This window comes from Pelophylax lessonae (genome assembly GCF_965119305.1).
Source record: "Pelophylax lessonae genome assembly, chromosome: 13".
Lineage (NCBI taxonomy): Eukaryota > Metazoa > Chordata > Amphibia > Anura > Ranidae > Pelophylax > Pelophylax lessonae.
The window spans coordinates 18,770,636-18,785,233 of record NC_138780.1 but is presented as its reverse complement, the minus strand read 5'-3'; the positions used below and the strand labels follow the sequence as shown (position 1 = coordinate 18,785,233).

Sequence of the window (14,598 nt, the reverse complement as noted above, 5' to 3'; positions counted from 1 at the left end):
TGGAGAGTGATTTTTTTCACTAGGAAGGCCAGGTGTTCCCCCATAGTTGAGTGACTGCAGCCTCTACAGTTGTATGTCCATTTTCACTTTTTTCCTTTCATTGTGGAAGCACTACATTCTTGTTATTAATCTACTATACTATAAGGACTCTCCTGTCTCCCTCTCGTTTCTTTTTTGGTGGAAAATCTGAGCTACCAGAAACCCTTGTCCAGCTCCTCAGGATCCTTTGGTCCACAATCTACCACCACACCCCAGACCCATGAGGTATAAGAACCTACACCTAAGTGAACCACCTAACAACTAAATGGAAGGAACAGGGGCCGACTGATAACTCATTGGGCCCCTGGGCAAGAGGAGATCATGGGGCCCCCTTTGTCCCTGTCCACTCTCAAGCCACTCCCATGTAAAGTCCCACCTACATACATACTGCCCACATTACAAACGTTTGTCACAGAATTTCGCTACACTATTTTCAAAATAAATGTTTAATAAGTTAAGAAAATAAAGAAAATGTGCCAGAGATTCCTATTAGGAGAAGTACAGAAAAACAAGCTTAAAGAGGAAGTAAACCCTCCTCTGACACTTGTACCTATAGTTAAGCCTATGATAAGGCTTACCTATAGGTACTGTAAATATCTCCTAAACATGCACCGTTTAGGAGATATTTACCTTACATGCAGCCAGTGACGTCACTGGCACATGCGCTCTGAAAGAACGGCCGCTTGTGCCGTTCCTTCAGAGCCCCGTGCCGTGACCGTCGGCTCCCGCGTGCGTGTGCAGGGAGTGACATCACGCGGCTCCGGCCAATCAGATGTCCGGATGCCGCGATCCCGGAAGACGGGCGACTGGACATGTCACCCGTCATAGAGGTAAGCGAGGGGCACGGCGGGGGCTCATTCTAAGGTAAGTATTTCATAATGAGCTAGTATGCGATGCATACTAGCTCATTATGTGTTTCTCTTTCAGGGTGAAGAAAAATATGTGGGTTTACAACCTCTTTAAGCTTTACTTCTCCTTTAACCACTTCTGGACCAGGCCTTTTTCTGACAATTGTTTTGTACAAGATAAAAACTGTTTTTTTTTTGCTAGAAAATTATATAGAATCCCTAAACATTATGTATATATTTTTTTTAGCATAGACCCTAGAGAATAAAATGGAGATCATTGCAATCTTTTTTTTATCGCACTGTATTTGCCCAGCGGTCTTAGGCTCGGTTCACATTTATGCGATGCGGGAAGGCTGCGAATTCGCAGCCTGTTCCCGCATCGCACACGCACCCCCGGCAGTTCACACTGCCATATGCGATACGCTGGGGGTGTCAATGTAATCTTAACGACACCCCCAGTTTGATCGCATATCGCAGTGCGATCGTGCAGTTCGCACAGGAGCGGATCGCACAAGTGTGAACCGCTGTGCGATCCGATCCTGATGCGGCTGCAAAAATGCCTCCTGTGCGTGTTTGCTGCGGGTGCGATGCGAATTTAGCCATACAAACTGTATGGCTAAACTCGCACCGCACAGCTGATCGCATGTAATGTCGGAGCAGTGCGCTCCGATATTACATGCGAACCCCGCACACGCACAAGTGTGAACCGGGGCTTACAAATGCAATTTTTTTTTGAAAAAATTAACTTTTTTCAGTCAAAAAATAAGAAAACAGTAGAGTTAGCCTTTTTTTTTCTATATTAACATTTCATGCTTCAAAATTGCGCACGCTCATGGAATAGCAACAAACATCTCGACTTACTACCTGGGAGGACAGCGGACAGGATCATTCTTCCTGCTACCGATGGCTCCGGTAAGCAGGGAAAAAAATGGTAAGTGGGGGGGGGGGAAGGTGGTGTTTTTGCACCTCTCCCTCCACCCATAAGGGTGATCCCGCAGCGAATCTGCAGCTGGGACGACCCTTATGTTAAAGCGAATTGCCCGCCTTTTAAAAAAATACCGGGTTATGCCAGCTATCTGCTGCCATAACCTCTGTATTTAACGTCAAAGTTCCAACGTAAATACACGGCGGGCGGTCCGTAAGTGGTTAATATTTTATGTTTCTATGGGTAATCCTATGGAGGGTAAATCTCGGTATTTACTCACCATGACTGACCTCCAGTCTGACAGGGTCACTTTTGTTTGTGTTGGTGCCTTTACACTGGTATTTTCCACTGTTACCTTGTTTTGCATTTTGGATTACAAATCTTTGTCCTCTGTGTATCTGGGTATTATCCTTGTACCAGGTGTAGCTCATTCCTGCTGGAATAGGTGAACTCACATTACAGATCATTGTTAGAGACTCAGTTGTGAAGATCTTGTCCCAGTTTGGGTTGAAGGTCACCATAGGTGGTCTCACCAAAGACCCTACAAGATAGAACATTGTACATGAGAGTTATTAGTTGAAACCCAATTATTTTGCAGCAGATAAAATTAAGTCTTTTTGCCCATAAATGATTTAATTTTCTGTATAGGTAACCCTCCTGCTACATCATTTCTTTAAAGGGACTTTGAAAAAACAAGGAAGACAGCAGGCACCTAGAGGTACACTTACCTGCAGTACCCTCCCAAACACTCCCTCCTGTCAGCCAGTTCTGACTCACAAAGCTTAGACACTTCTGGATAACGCTGGGACTTGCCACTAAGCCCTGTCCCCACACATTGCTATTGGCTCATCAATGTGATGGGCAGCCTCACCAGCCAGTAGGATTGTGCTGGAGGCATGAGAAAATGTGCAAGCTTGAGCAACTGCTGAATCGTTGCCTGTTGCAACCACATGGGATTTGGTCATCAGAATTGGAATAAATTAAACTTTGGCCACTTGCTCTCTATATTTCTCATTTGTGTTCACCCCGCTTGCCTTGGCAAAAAACACAAAATCGGGGATATATTTTCCAGGTAATGTGTAACTATCCTGCAAAAATCTATTTTTCTAATTAGATTTTACCATTTTGACTGGTAAAAATAATGTTTAGCTTTTTTACATGGTGGAAAATCCTCCTTTATTTTTTATAATGTCCTTAAATATTAGGTTAAACTTTAGAACTGCCGAGGCTCTGCCAAGCACCGGCTGAGGCAAAGGGAGCCTTGGGTGCTGCGCTGGGTGGGGGGCATAGCTGAGGCAAGAGCTGCTTTTGCATCCACCCAGTCGTGTCCTGCACAGTGCAGGTCTGAGCTATCAGTCCTAATTATTTTTTCAACCCTTAGTTTTATTAACTCCTTCGTCCCTTTCCCTCATGTTTGTATATATCTTTTATTTTTTAAAACACTAAAGCATTTGGGACTTGGGGAGGGTGAGTGGGGTCTTTTTTCTGGCACTGCTTTTGGGAAAAATATATGGGGCCCCCTCTCAAAATACCAGTCTGGTCCTGAGGGACACAGTGCACTTGCACACTACCAGTTCCCATATAGGTCAGGTAAAAATGCAGCTGGGGGGGGGGGGGGGGGGTGGGGGTACAATGTTTCTTGCTCTCAACTGCTCAACTGTAAGCAAAAAGCTATTCCTCTTAACCCATGTATTAAAAAAAGAGGTAACATTTTTCTTTATTCCCAGGTCATCCCTTCATTTAAAAGCTCCATCTGTTTCCTTGGCTACATGGCCTATGATACAGACATGCCTCCAACGGGACGCTATGGCCTGGACTTCTGGAAGGCCTTACAGCTTCAACACTTCTTCAGTTCTTCGGATCCTCTGAACCACTTTCGACGTCCATTAACTAGTTTTGTACAATTTGGGACTGATCACGGCACTCTGACAACGCACTCTCTATAAAATTGATATCCTCCTGGTTTCACCACCAGATGACTTCAAATTGCCTTATTTACAAAAGTGGGAAAAAAATGTAGATAGAACCTTGACAGCAGATCAAAGCGGAAGCATTGTCCCCTCTATTTCTACGTGGATACAGAAAATAATTTTAAGATCTTGAACAGATGGTATCTTACGCTGTTGGTATTGCATACATGCTTTCCTGAAGCCATGGACCATTGCTGGAAATGCCAGGAAGAGCGGGGAACGTTGCTTCACATTTTTTTGTTATGTCCACGGTTAGAGGTCTTGTGGAAGGAGGTCCGCAAAATCTCTCAGAAATGTATTGAAACCAAAAACAAAAGTGCCATTAGACATTAACTCAAGCACTCATAATGGACTGCTTGAAGGAGTTATTCATGTATATTAAGTGACTGCAAAAAGGTTGGGTTGAGCAACTGTCAACTCTTAAAAAAGCAGTAAAAGGTTTCCGGAGGATTAGCAACTGTCATTGAGTTTCGTAAAAATTAAAAACACAAGTTCCAGTGTATGATCCACAGCTCTTGATATAAAAGATGGGGTGAAGATCTACAAAGAATTGCAAACAAGTGACCAAGGTGCTGGACCATGAATTCTAAAAGTTTATTTATTAAGCATTAGCTAAAACTTACATGGATGTCCTGGACCACAGTGGAAGGGATGAGGGGGAATCCTAGATCAGGAGGAGACATTTGGCTTCCCCCCCCCCCCCCGATGGCTTATAAGCCTGATCTGTACCTGCAGTGGTATGACATTGGAAAAGTGGCAGGACCCTGAAACGCGTATGTCTACCCACTGCTATTTCTTGCACAAGGTCTACATAGGACTGCACAGTGTGTGTGAGGATATACCACAGGGGTGGCATTAGGATTGGCTTCTCTGGCTGTTCATACCCCTGGCTTTCAGCCTCCCATCCGGGTGTGTTGGTCATCAAGATCTAAGCCACCCCTGCTGTCCAACGCTTTTTTTGGCCATCATCTACAGGCTTCCACATTCACTCTTTGCCTTGAACCAGGCTTCTTGGTGTTGGGTTAATCACATCCCACACTGGCCATCAGTCAACTTGCCTGCATGCATCCTGCTTTGGCTCACCACCACCCAGCCCGCTGTCTCCTACTGATCTGTGTTGTGAATGTCTGTGGATTCTCCCTCACCTCCTCCATTGTGGTCCAAGACATCCATGTAAGTTTTAGCTAATGCTTAATAAACAAAGAAATGTATTGAGAATCTAGTCCCTGTGTATCCTTTCTTCTTTCGTCTACATCTTTCGGACATCCCTGCCAAGACCTATAAGAAATCTGTTATACGCCATCTTCTTATCGCCTCAAAGTCATGAATTTCATTAAGATGGAAAGACCTTTAACCTTCTTCTATCCTAATATGGCTTCATAGATAGTGTGGAGGGGAAAAATAATATGGAAACCTAGTACTTTCTGATTAAAACAAACATGAACAGTATTCCAAACCTTGGCTCCATTGGAATATGTCTTTTTAATCAGGTGAGAGCAAGGCTCATCTCAACACCCACCCACTGCTTTGCCATTTCCATGCTATTGTGCCAACATGATTTCCCCTTCTCCCCTTACCCCCTGTCCCAACCCCATCACCTCCCTGTCTCCCAGCTCCGCCCCCCTTTTTTTCTCCCCCTCCCTCTGTACCGCACCCCTTTCTCCCACCCTGTACCGAAACCCTGTCTACTGCCTCTAATTCTTACTTCATATTTCTGCTATATTCCCAGTAAAATTGAAAATGTAGTATCCTGCACGTATCATGGTTACAACCATGTTCTGGAGGCACTTAGGTTACAGAGCTCTTCATATGTTCAACATTATGACTACTGTTCTCTTCACTCTAGCAGTTGAGTATGTCTCTATGTGATTTTTTATACCCCACTTCTTTACTTAACTGTTCCTGCAGAATTCAATTTTGTCGCATTGCCTCTATAGAACTGATGCCTTCTACATGTGGTTATACTGCAAGTGTTTGTATAATTTCTAATGTCACTTTTTGTATGGCCCGTTGGATACTATACTTCTTAAATAAAGAATTTGCAAAAAAAAAAATGTGTCCCCCATGTCTATCCTCTAGAGCAGTGGTCCTCAACCCTGGTCCTCAGGGCCCACTAACAGGCCAGGTTTGCAAGATAACTGAAATACATCCCAGGTGATATCATTTTCTGCTCAGTGATTGCAGTATTCTAGTCTGCATCTCCCCAAGGTAATTCTTAAAATCTGGCCTGTTAGTGGGCCCTGAGGACCGGAGTTGAGGACCACTGCTCTAGAGCAGTGTTTCCCAACTCCGGTCCTCAGGGCACACTAACAGGCCAGATTTTAAGTATTACCTTGGGGAGATGCAGACTAGAATACTACAATCACTGAGCAGCAAATGATATCACCTGGGATGTATTTCAGTTTTCTTCCAAACCTGGCCTGTTAGTGTGCCCTGAGGACTGGAGTTGAAAAACACTGCTCTAGAGATACCACCTCCACTGGGAGTTATTAAATATCTGCAGCTGGAGATTCTGGAAGGTTCCCATGCTTCCTTTCCAACACTCGGGATGTAGAAGTTGGTGTGAAATGCTCGATCTCCTAAAGCAGAAGTGGTTCTCAGTCAAGTCTTAAGCAGTGTAAAGAATATGATTTTCCTTAGGCAGATCTTCAAGGAGCGGTGGCGAAAAGTGGGCTCTAAGTTTGAGTAGTGAACTGGGTGTGCAAGAAGGCAAGAGTCAAAAACAGAACATATAAGGTTGAGATTAAATTATATTCATACTCCTATGTCATCAAAAGCCAATGTGTCATCTTTCATCAGAGCTTAGTACTTATGAACAAAACAGGCACTGGACTGATAACATTGGTGGGATCCTGGGGGGTAGTTAGTATGATTGCTTCAGATGATGGTGACCAAGCACTAATAAACGAGGAATCTTTGAACTCCTAAAACACAGTGAATTTTCTAATATAGGAGACTGAATAAAAGTATACAGTTGCCATGTTTAAAAGATGTCTGCCAGTTATGTCATTATTGACGTATTTTAGGTCATTACAGCTTTCATTATCTGGTAAAGAAGCATCACTTACCTGCTTTGTCCAAAATGATCACTAAAAATTAAAAAAAAGAGAAAAGAGAAAGTCAATGCAAAATTTTATCTTACAGAGGCAAAGGCAGATGAGGTTTAAATAAGGCGTCTCTTGAGCTGAGGACCAGTCAAGCTAGGGAGTGTGTGATCAGACTTGTTACTTCACAGCTAATGGGAATAGCTAGGAGACTAGAGATCAAGTCACCAGGTAACTGTTGAGAAACTGAGCGAACCCAACTCCCTACTCCACACCAATAGCACAAGGTCAGACAGCATATTTTGCACAATCTGATTTTCAGAAATGAAAATTAAGTGTATGTTTGGGGAAGTTAATAACAAGGAAGGAAGTGAATAACTTGTAGAAAGAATGACAAAAAAGTTTCCCTTTATTTAAAGCCAAAATTGTCAGGTTGGGAAAATTTCCCTTCAATTTCTGTCCTGGAGACACAACAGAAAATACGATAAAACATCCCCAAACGGATCCACAGGTGTCCTCATTGGAACATTTCTCTATTATTTCTGTTCTGGTGGATTTTCCATGCCCTTTTTCCTTGGTGACAAGTGAAAGTGTAAATTCCCCATTTCAGAAATAAATGAAAAGTTGGACTAATACCCTACACCAGGGCTTCTCAACCAGGGTTCCTCCTGAGGTTCCTAGGGGTTCCTTGAGCAATGGGCAATTTCCACCTCTCAGATAAGTTCCCACCATTTTTCCTCTCAGATAAGTTCCCACCATTGTTGATACCATTGTTCCTTTTAGCTATCTATAAGGGGGTAATTCATCCCAATGATGACAAGAGTAAGGAGCATTCTTCCCACTGACTGTCACACTAATGAGTCATGAGTTGTAGATTTGAAATTTTTAGCAGGGGGTCCCCGAGACCAGAAATTTATTTCAAGGGTTCCTCTGTGTTAGAAAGGTTTAGAAAGGCTGCTGTAGAAGGTATTCTGGAGCCTGTACGTCTGAGGAGCTCTTGGATATTAGCCTATTGAACTTTTCCATCCACAAAAGGAGTTAGCAACTAGGGTTTCAAGGGTTCCTCTATGTTGAAAAGGTTGAGAAATGCTGCCCTACAGCCTCGCCACGTCCTTATCCTGGTACATAGTAGAGGGTTGGGATGGGTGTAGGGCATAGGCTTGCACAGGGGATTTACCTGGGCACACCCTAATCACCCCATGTGTCATAGATTCCCCCTGCTGCCCAGGCCCGTGTCCTTTACCGGCTGCTTTCTTTCCTGAATGGGCACAGTGAGCGATTGGTACAGATTGCTCACTGTGTTCATTCATAACTGAAGCCTAATAAACTGTGCTAACCATGCTCCAGTTTGTGAACGAACAGGAAGCCGCTCAGTACAGAGAATTTCTCATTCATTCACTGTCCAGTGCAGCTGAGGGGGCAGAAAAATGGTCTGGGGAATCTCTGTCGTAAAAGTGGGACATCAGGGGTCTGTTCCGATCCCTGATATTTCACCAAAGCCCCCAGTGGGGTTCCTGAAAGAATTGTAGATAAAAAAATAAAAAACTACTGACCCCATCCACTGCACTACTGACACTGTCCACGTTTTAATACATTTTTAAAATATTACATTTACGGTGGACATAAAAAGTCTACACACCCCTGTTAAAATGTCAGGTTTCTGTGATGTAAAAAAAAATGAGACAAAGATAAATCATTTCAGAAATGTTTTTCCACCTTTAATGTGACCTATAAACTGTACAACAAACTGAAATCTTTTAGGTGGAGGGAAGTAAAAATTAAAAAACAAAAATAGAATGGTTGCAAAAGTGAGCACACCCTTAAACTAATACTTTCACTGTTTTCTTATTTTGTAAATTAAAAAAGTGTATCTTTTCCAAAAAAATTGCGTTTGTAAGACCGCTGCACAAATACGGTGTGACATAATGTATTGCAATGATCTCCATTTTATTCTCTCTTTATATATACAGTATATATATATATATATATATATATATATATATATATATATATATATGTATATATATACTTTTTTTTTTTTTCAAACTCTCTGTTTTTTTGTTTATAGTGCAAAACAGAAAAAAAATGCAGTGGTGTTCAAATGCCACCAAAAGAAAGCTCAATTTGCGGTAAAAAAAAGGACATATATTCCCTAGTTTGTAGACGCAAAAATATTTGCGCAAATCAATCAATATGCGCTTATTGGAATTTTTTTAACCAAAAACATGTAGCAGAATATATTGGCCTAAATTTACAAAGAAATTAGTTTTTTCTTTAATTTAATTTAAATTGAATATGTTTTATAGCAGGAAGTAAAAAAAAAAAAAAAATATATATATATATATATATATATATATATATATATATATATATATATATATACATATATATATTTCAAACTCTCTGTGTTTTTTGTTTATAGTGCAAAAAATAAAAAAATGCAGAGGTGTTCAAATACCACCAAAAGAAAGCTGTATTTGTGGTACAAAGGGATATATGTCCCCTAGTTTGTAGACGTGATAACATTTGCGCAAACCAATCAATATACCTTTATTGGAATTTTTTTACCAAAAACATGTAGCACAATACATGTTGGCCTAAACTTACAAAGAAGTTTGTGTTTTTTTAAATTTTTTTTTATTAAATATGTTTTATAGCAGAAAGTTTTTTACATATATATATATATATATATATATATATATATATATATATATATATATTTCAAACTCTCTGTTTTTTTCGTTTATAGTGCAAAAAAATAAAAAAAGTGTTCAAATGCCACCAAAAGAAAGCTCTATTTGTGGTAAAAAAAAAAATAGGACTTCAATTATATTTGGGGACAGCGTTGCAGGACCGCTTAACGGTAGTAAAATCCCCCCCCCCCCAAAAAAAAAAATAAAAAAAAAAAAATAAAACCGCAGAGGTGATCAAATAGCACCAAAAGTCTCTATTTGTGGGGAAAAAAAGAACATGAATTTATATACAGAGTTGTATGACTGCGTAATTGTCAGTTAAAGTAACGCAGTGCCGTATCACAAAATATGGCCTGGTCATGAAGGGGGGAGGGGATCTTCCGGTGGTTAACTAAACTTGCTTCCATCATGCAGTACAAAAAGCAGCCATAATACATGTTAATCCATTAGCCCTCGTTAGATTTTCCTTTGATACATTTAGTGCATTCACAATGATGAAAGGTGATTGATAATTGGTTATGGGTTATGATCCATCGTCCTTTGGTATTTTCTTATATAATTAAACCTTCATTGCTATAAGAACATAAATTTACTCTATAATAAGAAAAAAAATGAAAATGAATTTACTTACAGATCAGAAGCGCAGAGAATTTTGGACTCATGTTGATTAGACAATGTGGATACAAGTAATGATGAACATAATAAAAGGAGAAGAAAAAAAATGCATAATGTTCTTCCTGTATTTAACAAGGAGGGTTAGGTTAAGCAAACATGTAGAAACTTCTTTTTTCAGAGACTTTTGCAATCTGCGGACTGATTTTACTAAAAAGGAAAATGTAAAAATGGAGAAACTGGTTAGCTTCTCTCTAACATCAGGTCACGTAGATGAATATATTTTTTTACTAGGGCAGCGCTCACCCTTGTAGGGATTTCCCCATAGGGATTTCCCAAGTTAGTGCAAAGCAGCCAAGCACACAGCAGCCATCCATCCAGTCTGTCTCAATAAACAGCCTAGGGGTGTCTTTTATGAATGTATTGCTAGTAGAACACGAGGAAGGGATCTGGGAGTGATGCAGGATACTCCAAAATGGAACAGACTGCTAACAGAGGGCACTTCAATCTTGGTAGTAGCACTAGTAATCACCAAGGTAATGGTAGTAAGCTAGGACAGTCTATATTTGCACAGCTGAAGACCATGAACCAAAATATGTAGAAGAAGTCATAGGAGATCGAAGTAGTCCACATTTCACAGCTGGGGACCATGAAACCTGCAGCAAAGGAGAGGAAGCTTTACTCAGGGAGTCCCAGAACGTATATTCTCCATAGGTGCACCCCTAACAAAGCAGTCCAGCATCCAGCCCATGGGTTTCCTAGGGCACATAGCCCCCTGGAGCTCATGGATCCATTCCCACTCAGGGTAAGTCTCTCTCCTCTGTACAAGTAAACTCTCCTGCGCTCAAGTGCTGTGTTGGCTGATGGCTCTGATGAAGAGGCCAAGCAAGGACAATCTATATTTGCACAGCTGAAGACCATGAACCAAAATATGTAGAAGAAGTCATAGGAGACCGAAGTAGTCCACATTTAACAGCTGGGGACCATGAAACCTGCAGCCAAAGGAGAGGAAGCTTTACTCAGGGAGTCCCAGAACGTATATTCTCCATAGGTGCAGCCCTAACAAAGCAGTCCAGCATCCAGCCCATGGGTTTCCTAGGGCACATGGCCCCCTGGAGCTCATGGATCCATTCCCACTCAGGGTAAGTCTCTCTCCTCTGGACAAGTAAACTCTCCTGCGCTCAAGTGCTGTGTTGGCTGATGGCTCTGATGAAGAGGCCAAGCTAGGACAGTCTGTATTTGCACAGCTGAAGACCATGAACCAAAAAAATGTAGAGGAAGTAATAGGAGACTGAAGTAGTCCACATTTCACAGCTGGGGACCATGAAACCTGCAGCAAAGGAGAGGAAGCTTTACTCAGGGAGTCCCAGAACGTATATTCTCCATAGGTGCAGGCCTAACAAAGCAGTCCAGCATCCAGCCCATGGGTTTCCTAGGGCACATAGCCCCCTGGAGCTCATGGATCCATTCCCACTCAGGGTAAGTCTCTCTCCTCTGTACAAGTAAACTCTCCTGCGCTCAAGTGCTGTGTTGGCTGATGGCTCTGATGAAGAGGCCAAGCAAGGACAATCTATATTTGCACAGCTGAAGACCATGAACCAAAATATGTAGAAGAAGTCATAGGAGACCGAAGTAGTCCACATTTCACAGCTGGGGACCATGAAACCTGCAGCAAAGGAGAGGAAGCTTTACTCAGGGGGTCCCAAAATGTATATTGTCCATAGGTGCAGCCCTAACAAAGCAGTCCAGCATCCAGCCCATGGGTTTCCTAGGGCACACGGCCCCCTGGAGCTCATGGATCCATTCCCACTCAGGGCAAGACTCTCTCCTCTGGACAAGTAAACTCTCCTGCGCTCAAGTGCTGTGTTGGCTGATGGCTCTGATGAAGAGGCCAAGCTAGGACAGTCTGTATTTGCACAGCTGAAGACCATGAACCAAAAAAATGTAGAGGAAGTCATAGGAGACTGAAGTAGTCCACATTTCACAGCTGGGGACCATGAAACCTGCAGCAAAGGAGAGAAAGCTTTACTCAGGGGGTCCCAGAATGTATATTGTCCATAGGTGCAGCCCTAACAAAGCAGTCCAGCATCCAGCCCATGGGTTTCCTAGGGCGCACAGCCCCCTGGAGCTCATGGATTCATTCCCACTCAGGGTAAGTCTCTCCCCTCTGGACAAGTAAACTCTCCTGCGCTCAAGTGCTGTGTTGGCTGATGGCTCTGATGAAGAGGGTTCTCCCTTGAAATGCGCCAGCCCCATCAATACGGATGCTTTCCAGTTTTCCTGCTTTACCAAAAAGCATCTTTGTCTTGGTGGTCTCCTGATTGCAAAATTAACTTTTTCTTTTATGCTTACTTTCAGCATATGCTTGTGAGTATAATGTATGGCATGTTTTTAATTTTCCAATAAATATCTTGTGATATTGCACTAGGTCGGTGCGCCCTTCTCTTGTTTTCTATGTTTTCTCTCCTCTGGACTCCAGCCTATTTAACAGAAACCCATCCACCATCTGGGCACAGCTCCCCAGGGATTCGATAGACCCTACTAAATATTTAGGCTGGGTATTTTAATCTCTTTCTGCCCTAATCTCCAGAAGCTTCATCTAGGGTCAGGGGAAGGTAATCAAACTCCCAGCCTTGTGGAGTCTCGAGTAGATCAAACTAAACAATTCTGGCTCCTGTAGCTACAGCAAAAGCTCCTAACTAAATTTACCTAACAGCCTATGCAGGAGGGTGCTACACTAGTTAGCCTAAGTAGAAGATGAGTACCCAGGGGATCAAGAAGGCTCCCCCCCCCCCCACTAGAATAATTTGGAATGTCTTATAGGATTTTTTTTTTTTTTTTGCCTTCCTCTGTGTCAACGGTGAGTATAGGATATGGTATATATAAAGGCCTTCTATTTATTTATGTATTTATTTATTTTTTCTGTTGGGTGAACTAGATGGACATTTTTCAACCTAATTATGGAACTATCATAATAACTCAAATTGTTTGAAAGAATGAAAATTGTATTTTTCATAGTGATCTAAATACATTCAGGATGCGACTTATATTCTCAGTTACAATAGCATTAAGACAAGTTTGCTGCCAGGAAAAATATAAACAATTATATTTTGTTTTATTAAGATGTATGAATGGCAAATTTTGTGTTTAAAGTTTATGTGTCGTATTCACCGTCACTGGAGGTGAGGAGCAGATACTTAATGGTTTAAATTTCTTCAGATGGGACAGTAATATTTGTCAACCATATCTTCATATAGAAATATGAAGATTTAATACCATCTTACACAATGTATTCCATGTGCTTGTCTGTGAGAGAGACACACAGACTGTCATTGGCAGACTTCCCTATTGTTTATTGGGAGGGAATGTGGATTGTGCCTGTCTCATTGTTAAATGTTAATGACCTCACATTGTTCTGTCTGCCTTAAGATAAGCTTATTATGGGATGTATATGTGTATGTGGACTGGCTGCTAAGGGGGAGGGGGAGATTGTCCCACAGTGTATATCTTTGTGTACACTGTATGGGAGTGTAAAACTCTCTTTTCATTGGAATGTGAATGTCAGGGCCTGTTTTCAACAAGGTCCAGCTGGGCGGTAACCTTGTGGGGGAAAACCGTATAAAAGTCTGTTTCTTGTTCAATAAAGTTGAGTTATACTTCACCCTCAATCTAGAGTCCTATTTCTCGTTGGGGGAATATGCTACAAGGAATTGCTATGTCCTTCATACTCCCTTGAATAATCACTAAGCTCTTGTAAGAGCTTGTGTAACAGCTTGTTCCTGTTTTGCTGTCTGGGGAAAGAGAGGGTCACCCACGGGAACCTGGAGCCTTGTCGTAGGTCCAGGGTGGGTAAGAGATGGCGAGACCCCAACCAAGCTGCGGTGGTTCGTGGGGTCTGACGTGGTTATGGTGTCTGGTGGAGTGCTTGGAGCCCTCAGGAAGCACTAGGAGCATCCATCAATGGAGGTACCCAATCCTGGGTGCCGGTTGATCCGTTACAGTTTACTTAAAGCAAATTACTAAAATCTCATGCAAGCTTTAATGTGTTAATGCAATTTCGAAAGTCATTTTATTACTAGTAATTCTGTAACTTCTAATAAAAATAATACACAACCATGAGGATCTTTGTGGAGGCATTTCCTGTATTAGTGTGACAACGCTCTTGCTCCAGCTTTGTAATTGCCCTCCCTTGTTGTCACTCCTTAGCATGGGTTTGTGATGGAGACTACAAGTGCTTATTTCAACAAACATTACACAAGCATGGTCAACTGTTGTCATTGTCAAGAAACCCACCTTAAGAAATGCCATGCAACCATTGTTGGAGAGCATGAAGACAAGAAGGTACTGCTATGCAGCAATGGGTGAAAAAAATGTGAAAATTTGTATCTTTATTTTTATTAAGTCATTACTTCTACTTTACCATTGCAAAGAAAAATGTAAAGTTCGCAATTTATTACCATCAAAGTA

At 41.8% G+C, this 14,598-nt stretch overlaps 1 protein-coding gene across 1 annotated transcript in view; it reads right to left on the bottom strand.

Annotated features, from left to right (window-relative positions):
* Nucleotides 1–10,205, bottom strand: part of LOC309569102 (high affinity immunoglobulin gamma Fc receptor I-like) — a gene marked incomplete at its 3' end in the record, with an annotated part of 68,490 nt that extends 58,285 nt beyond the window's left edge. Inside the window, exons 1-3 of the mRNA XM_082274866.1 lie at nt 10,151–10,205; nt 6,851–6,871; nt 2,093–2,353 (exon numbers count right to left, since the gene is read on the bottom strand). Of these exons, the coding sequence (XP_082130992.1) occupies nt 2,093–2,353; nt 6,851–6,871; nt 10,151–10,181 (313 nt within the window). The 5' untranslated portion in view covers nt 10,182–10,205. The remainder of the gene's footprint in view (nt 1–2,092; nt 2,354–6,850; nt 6,872–10,150) is intronic.
* Nucleotides 10,206–14,598: the final 4,393 nt, after the last annotated feature.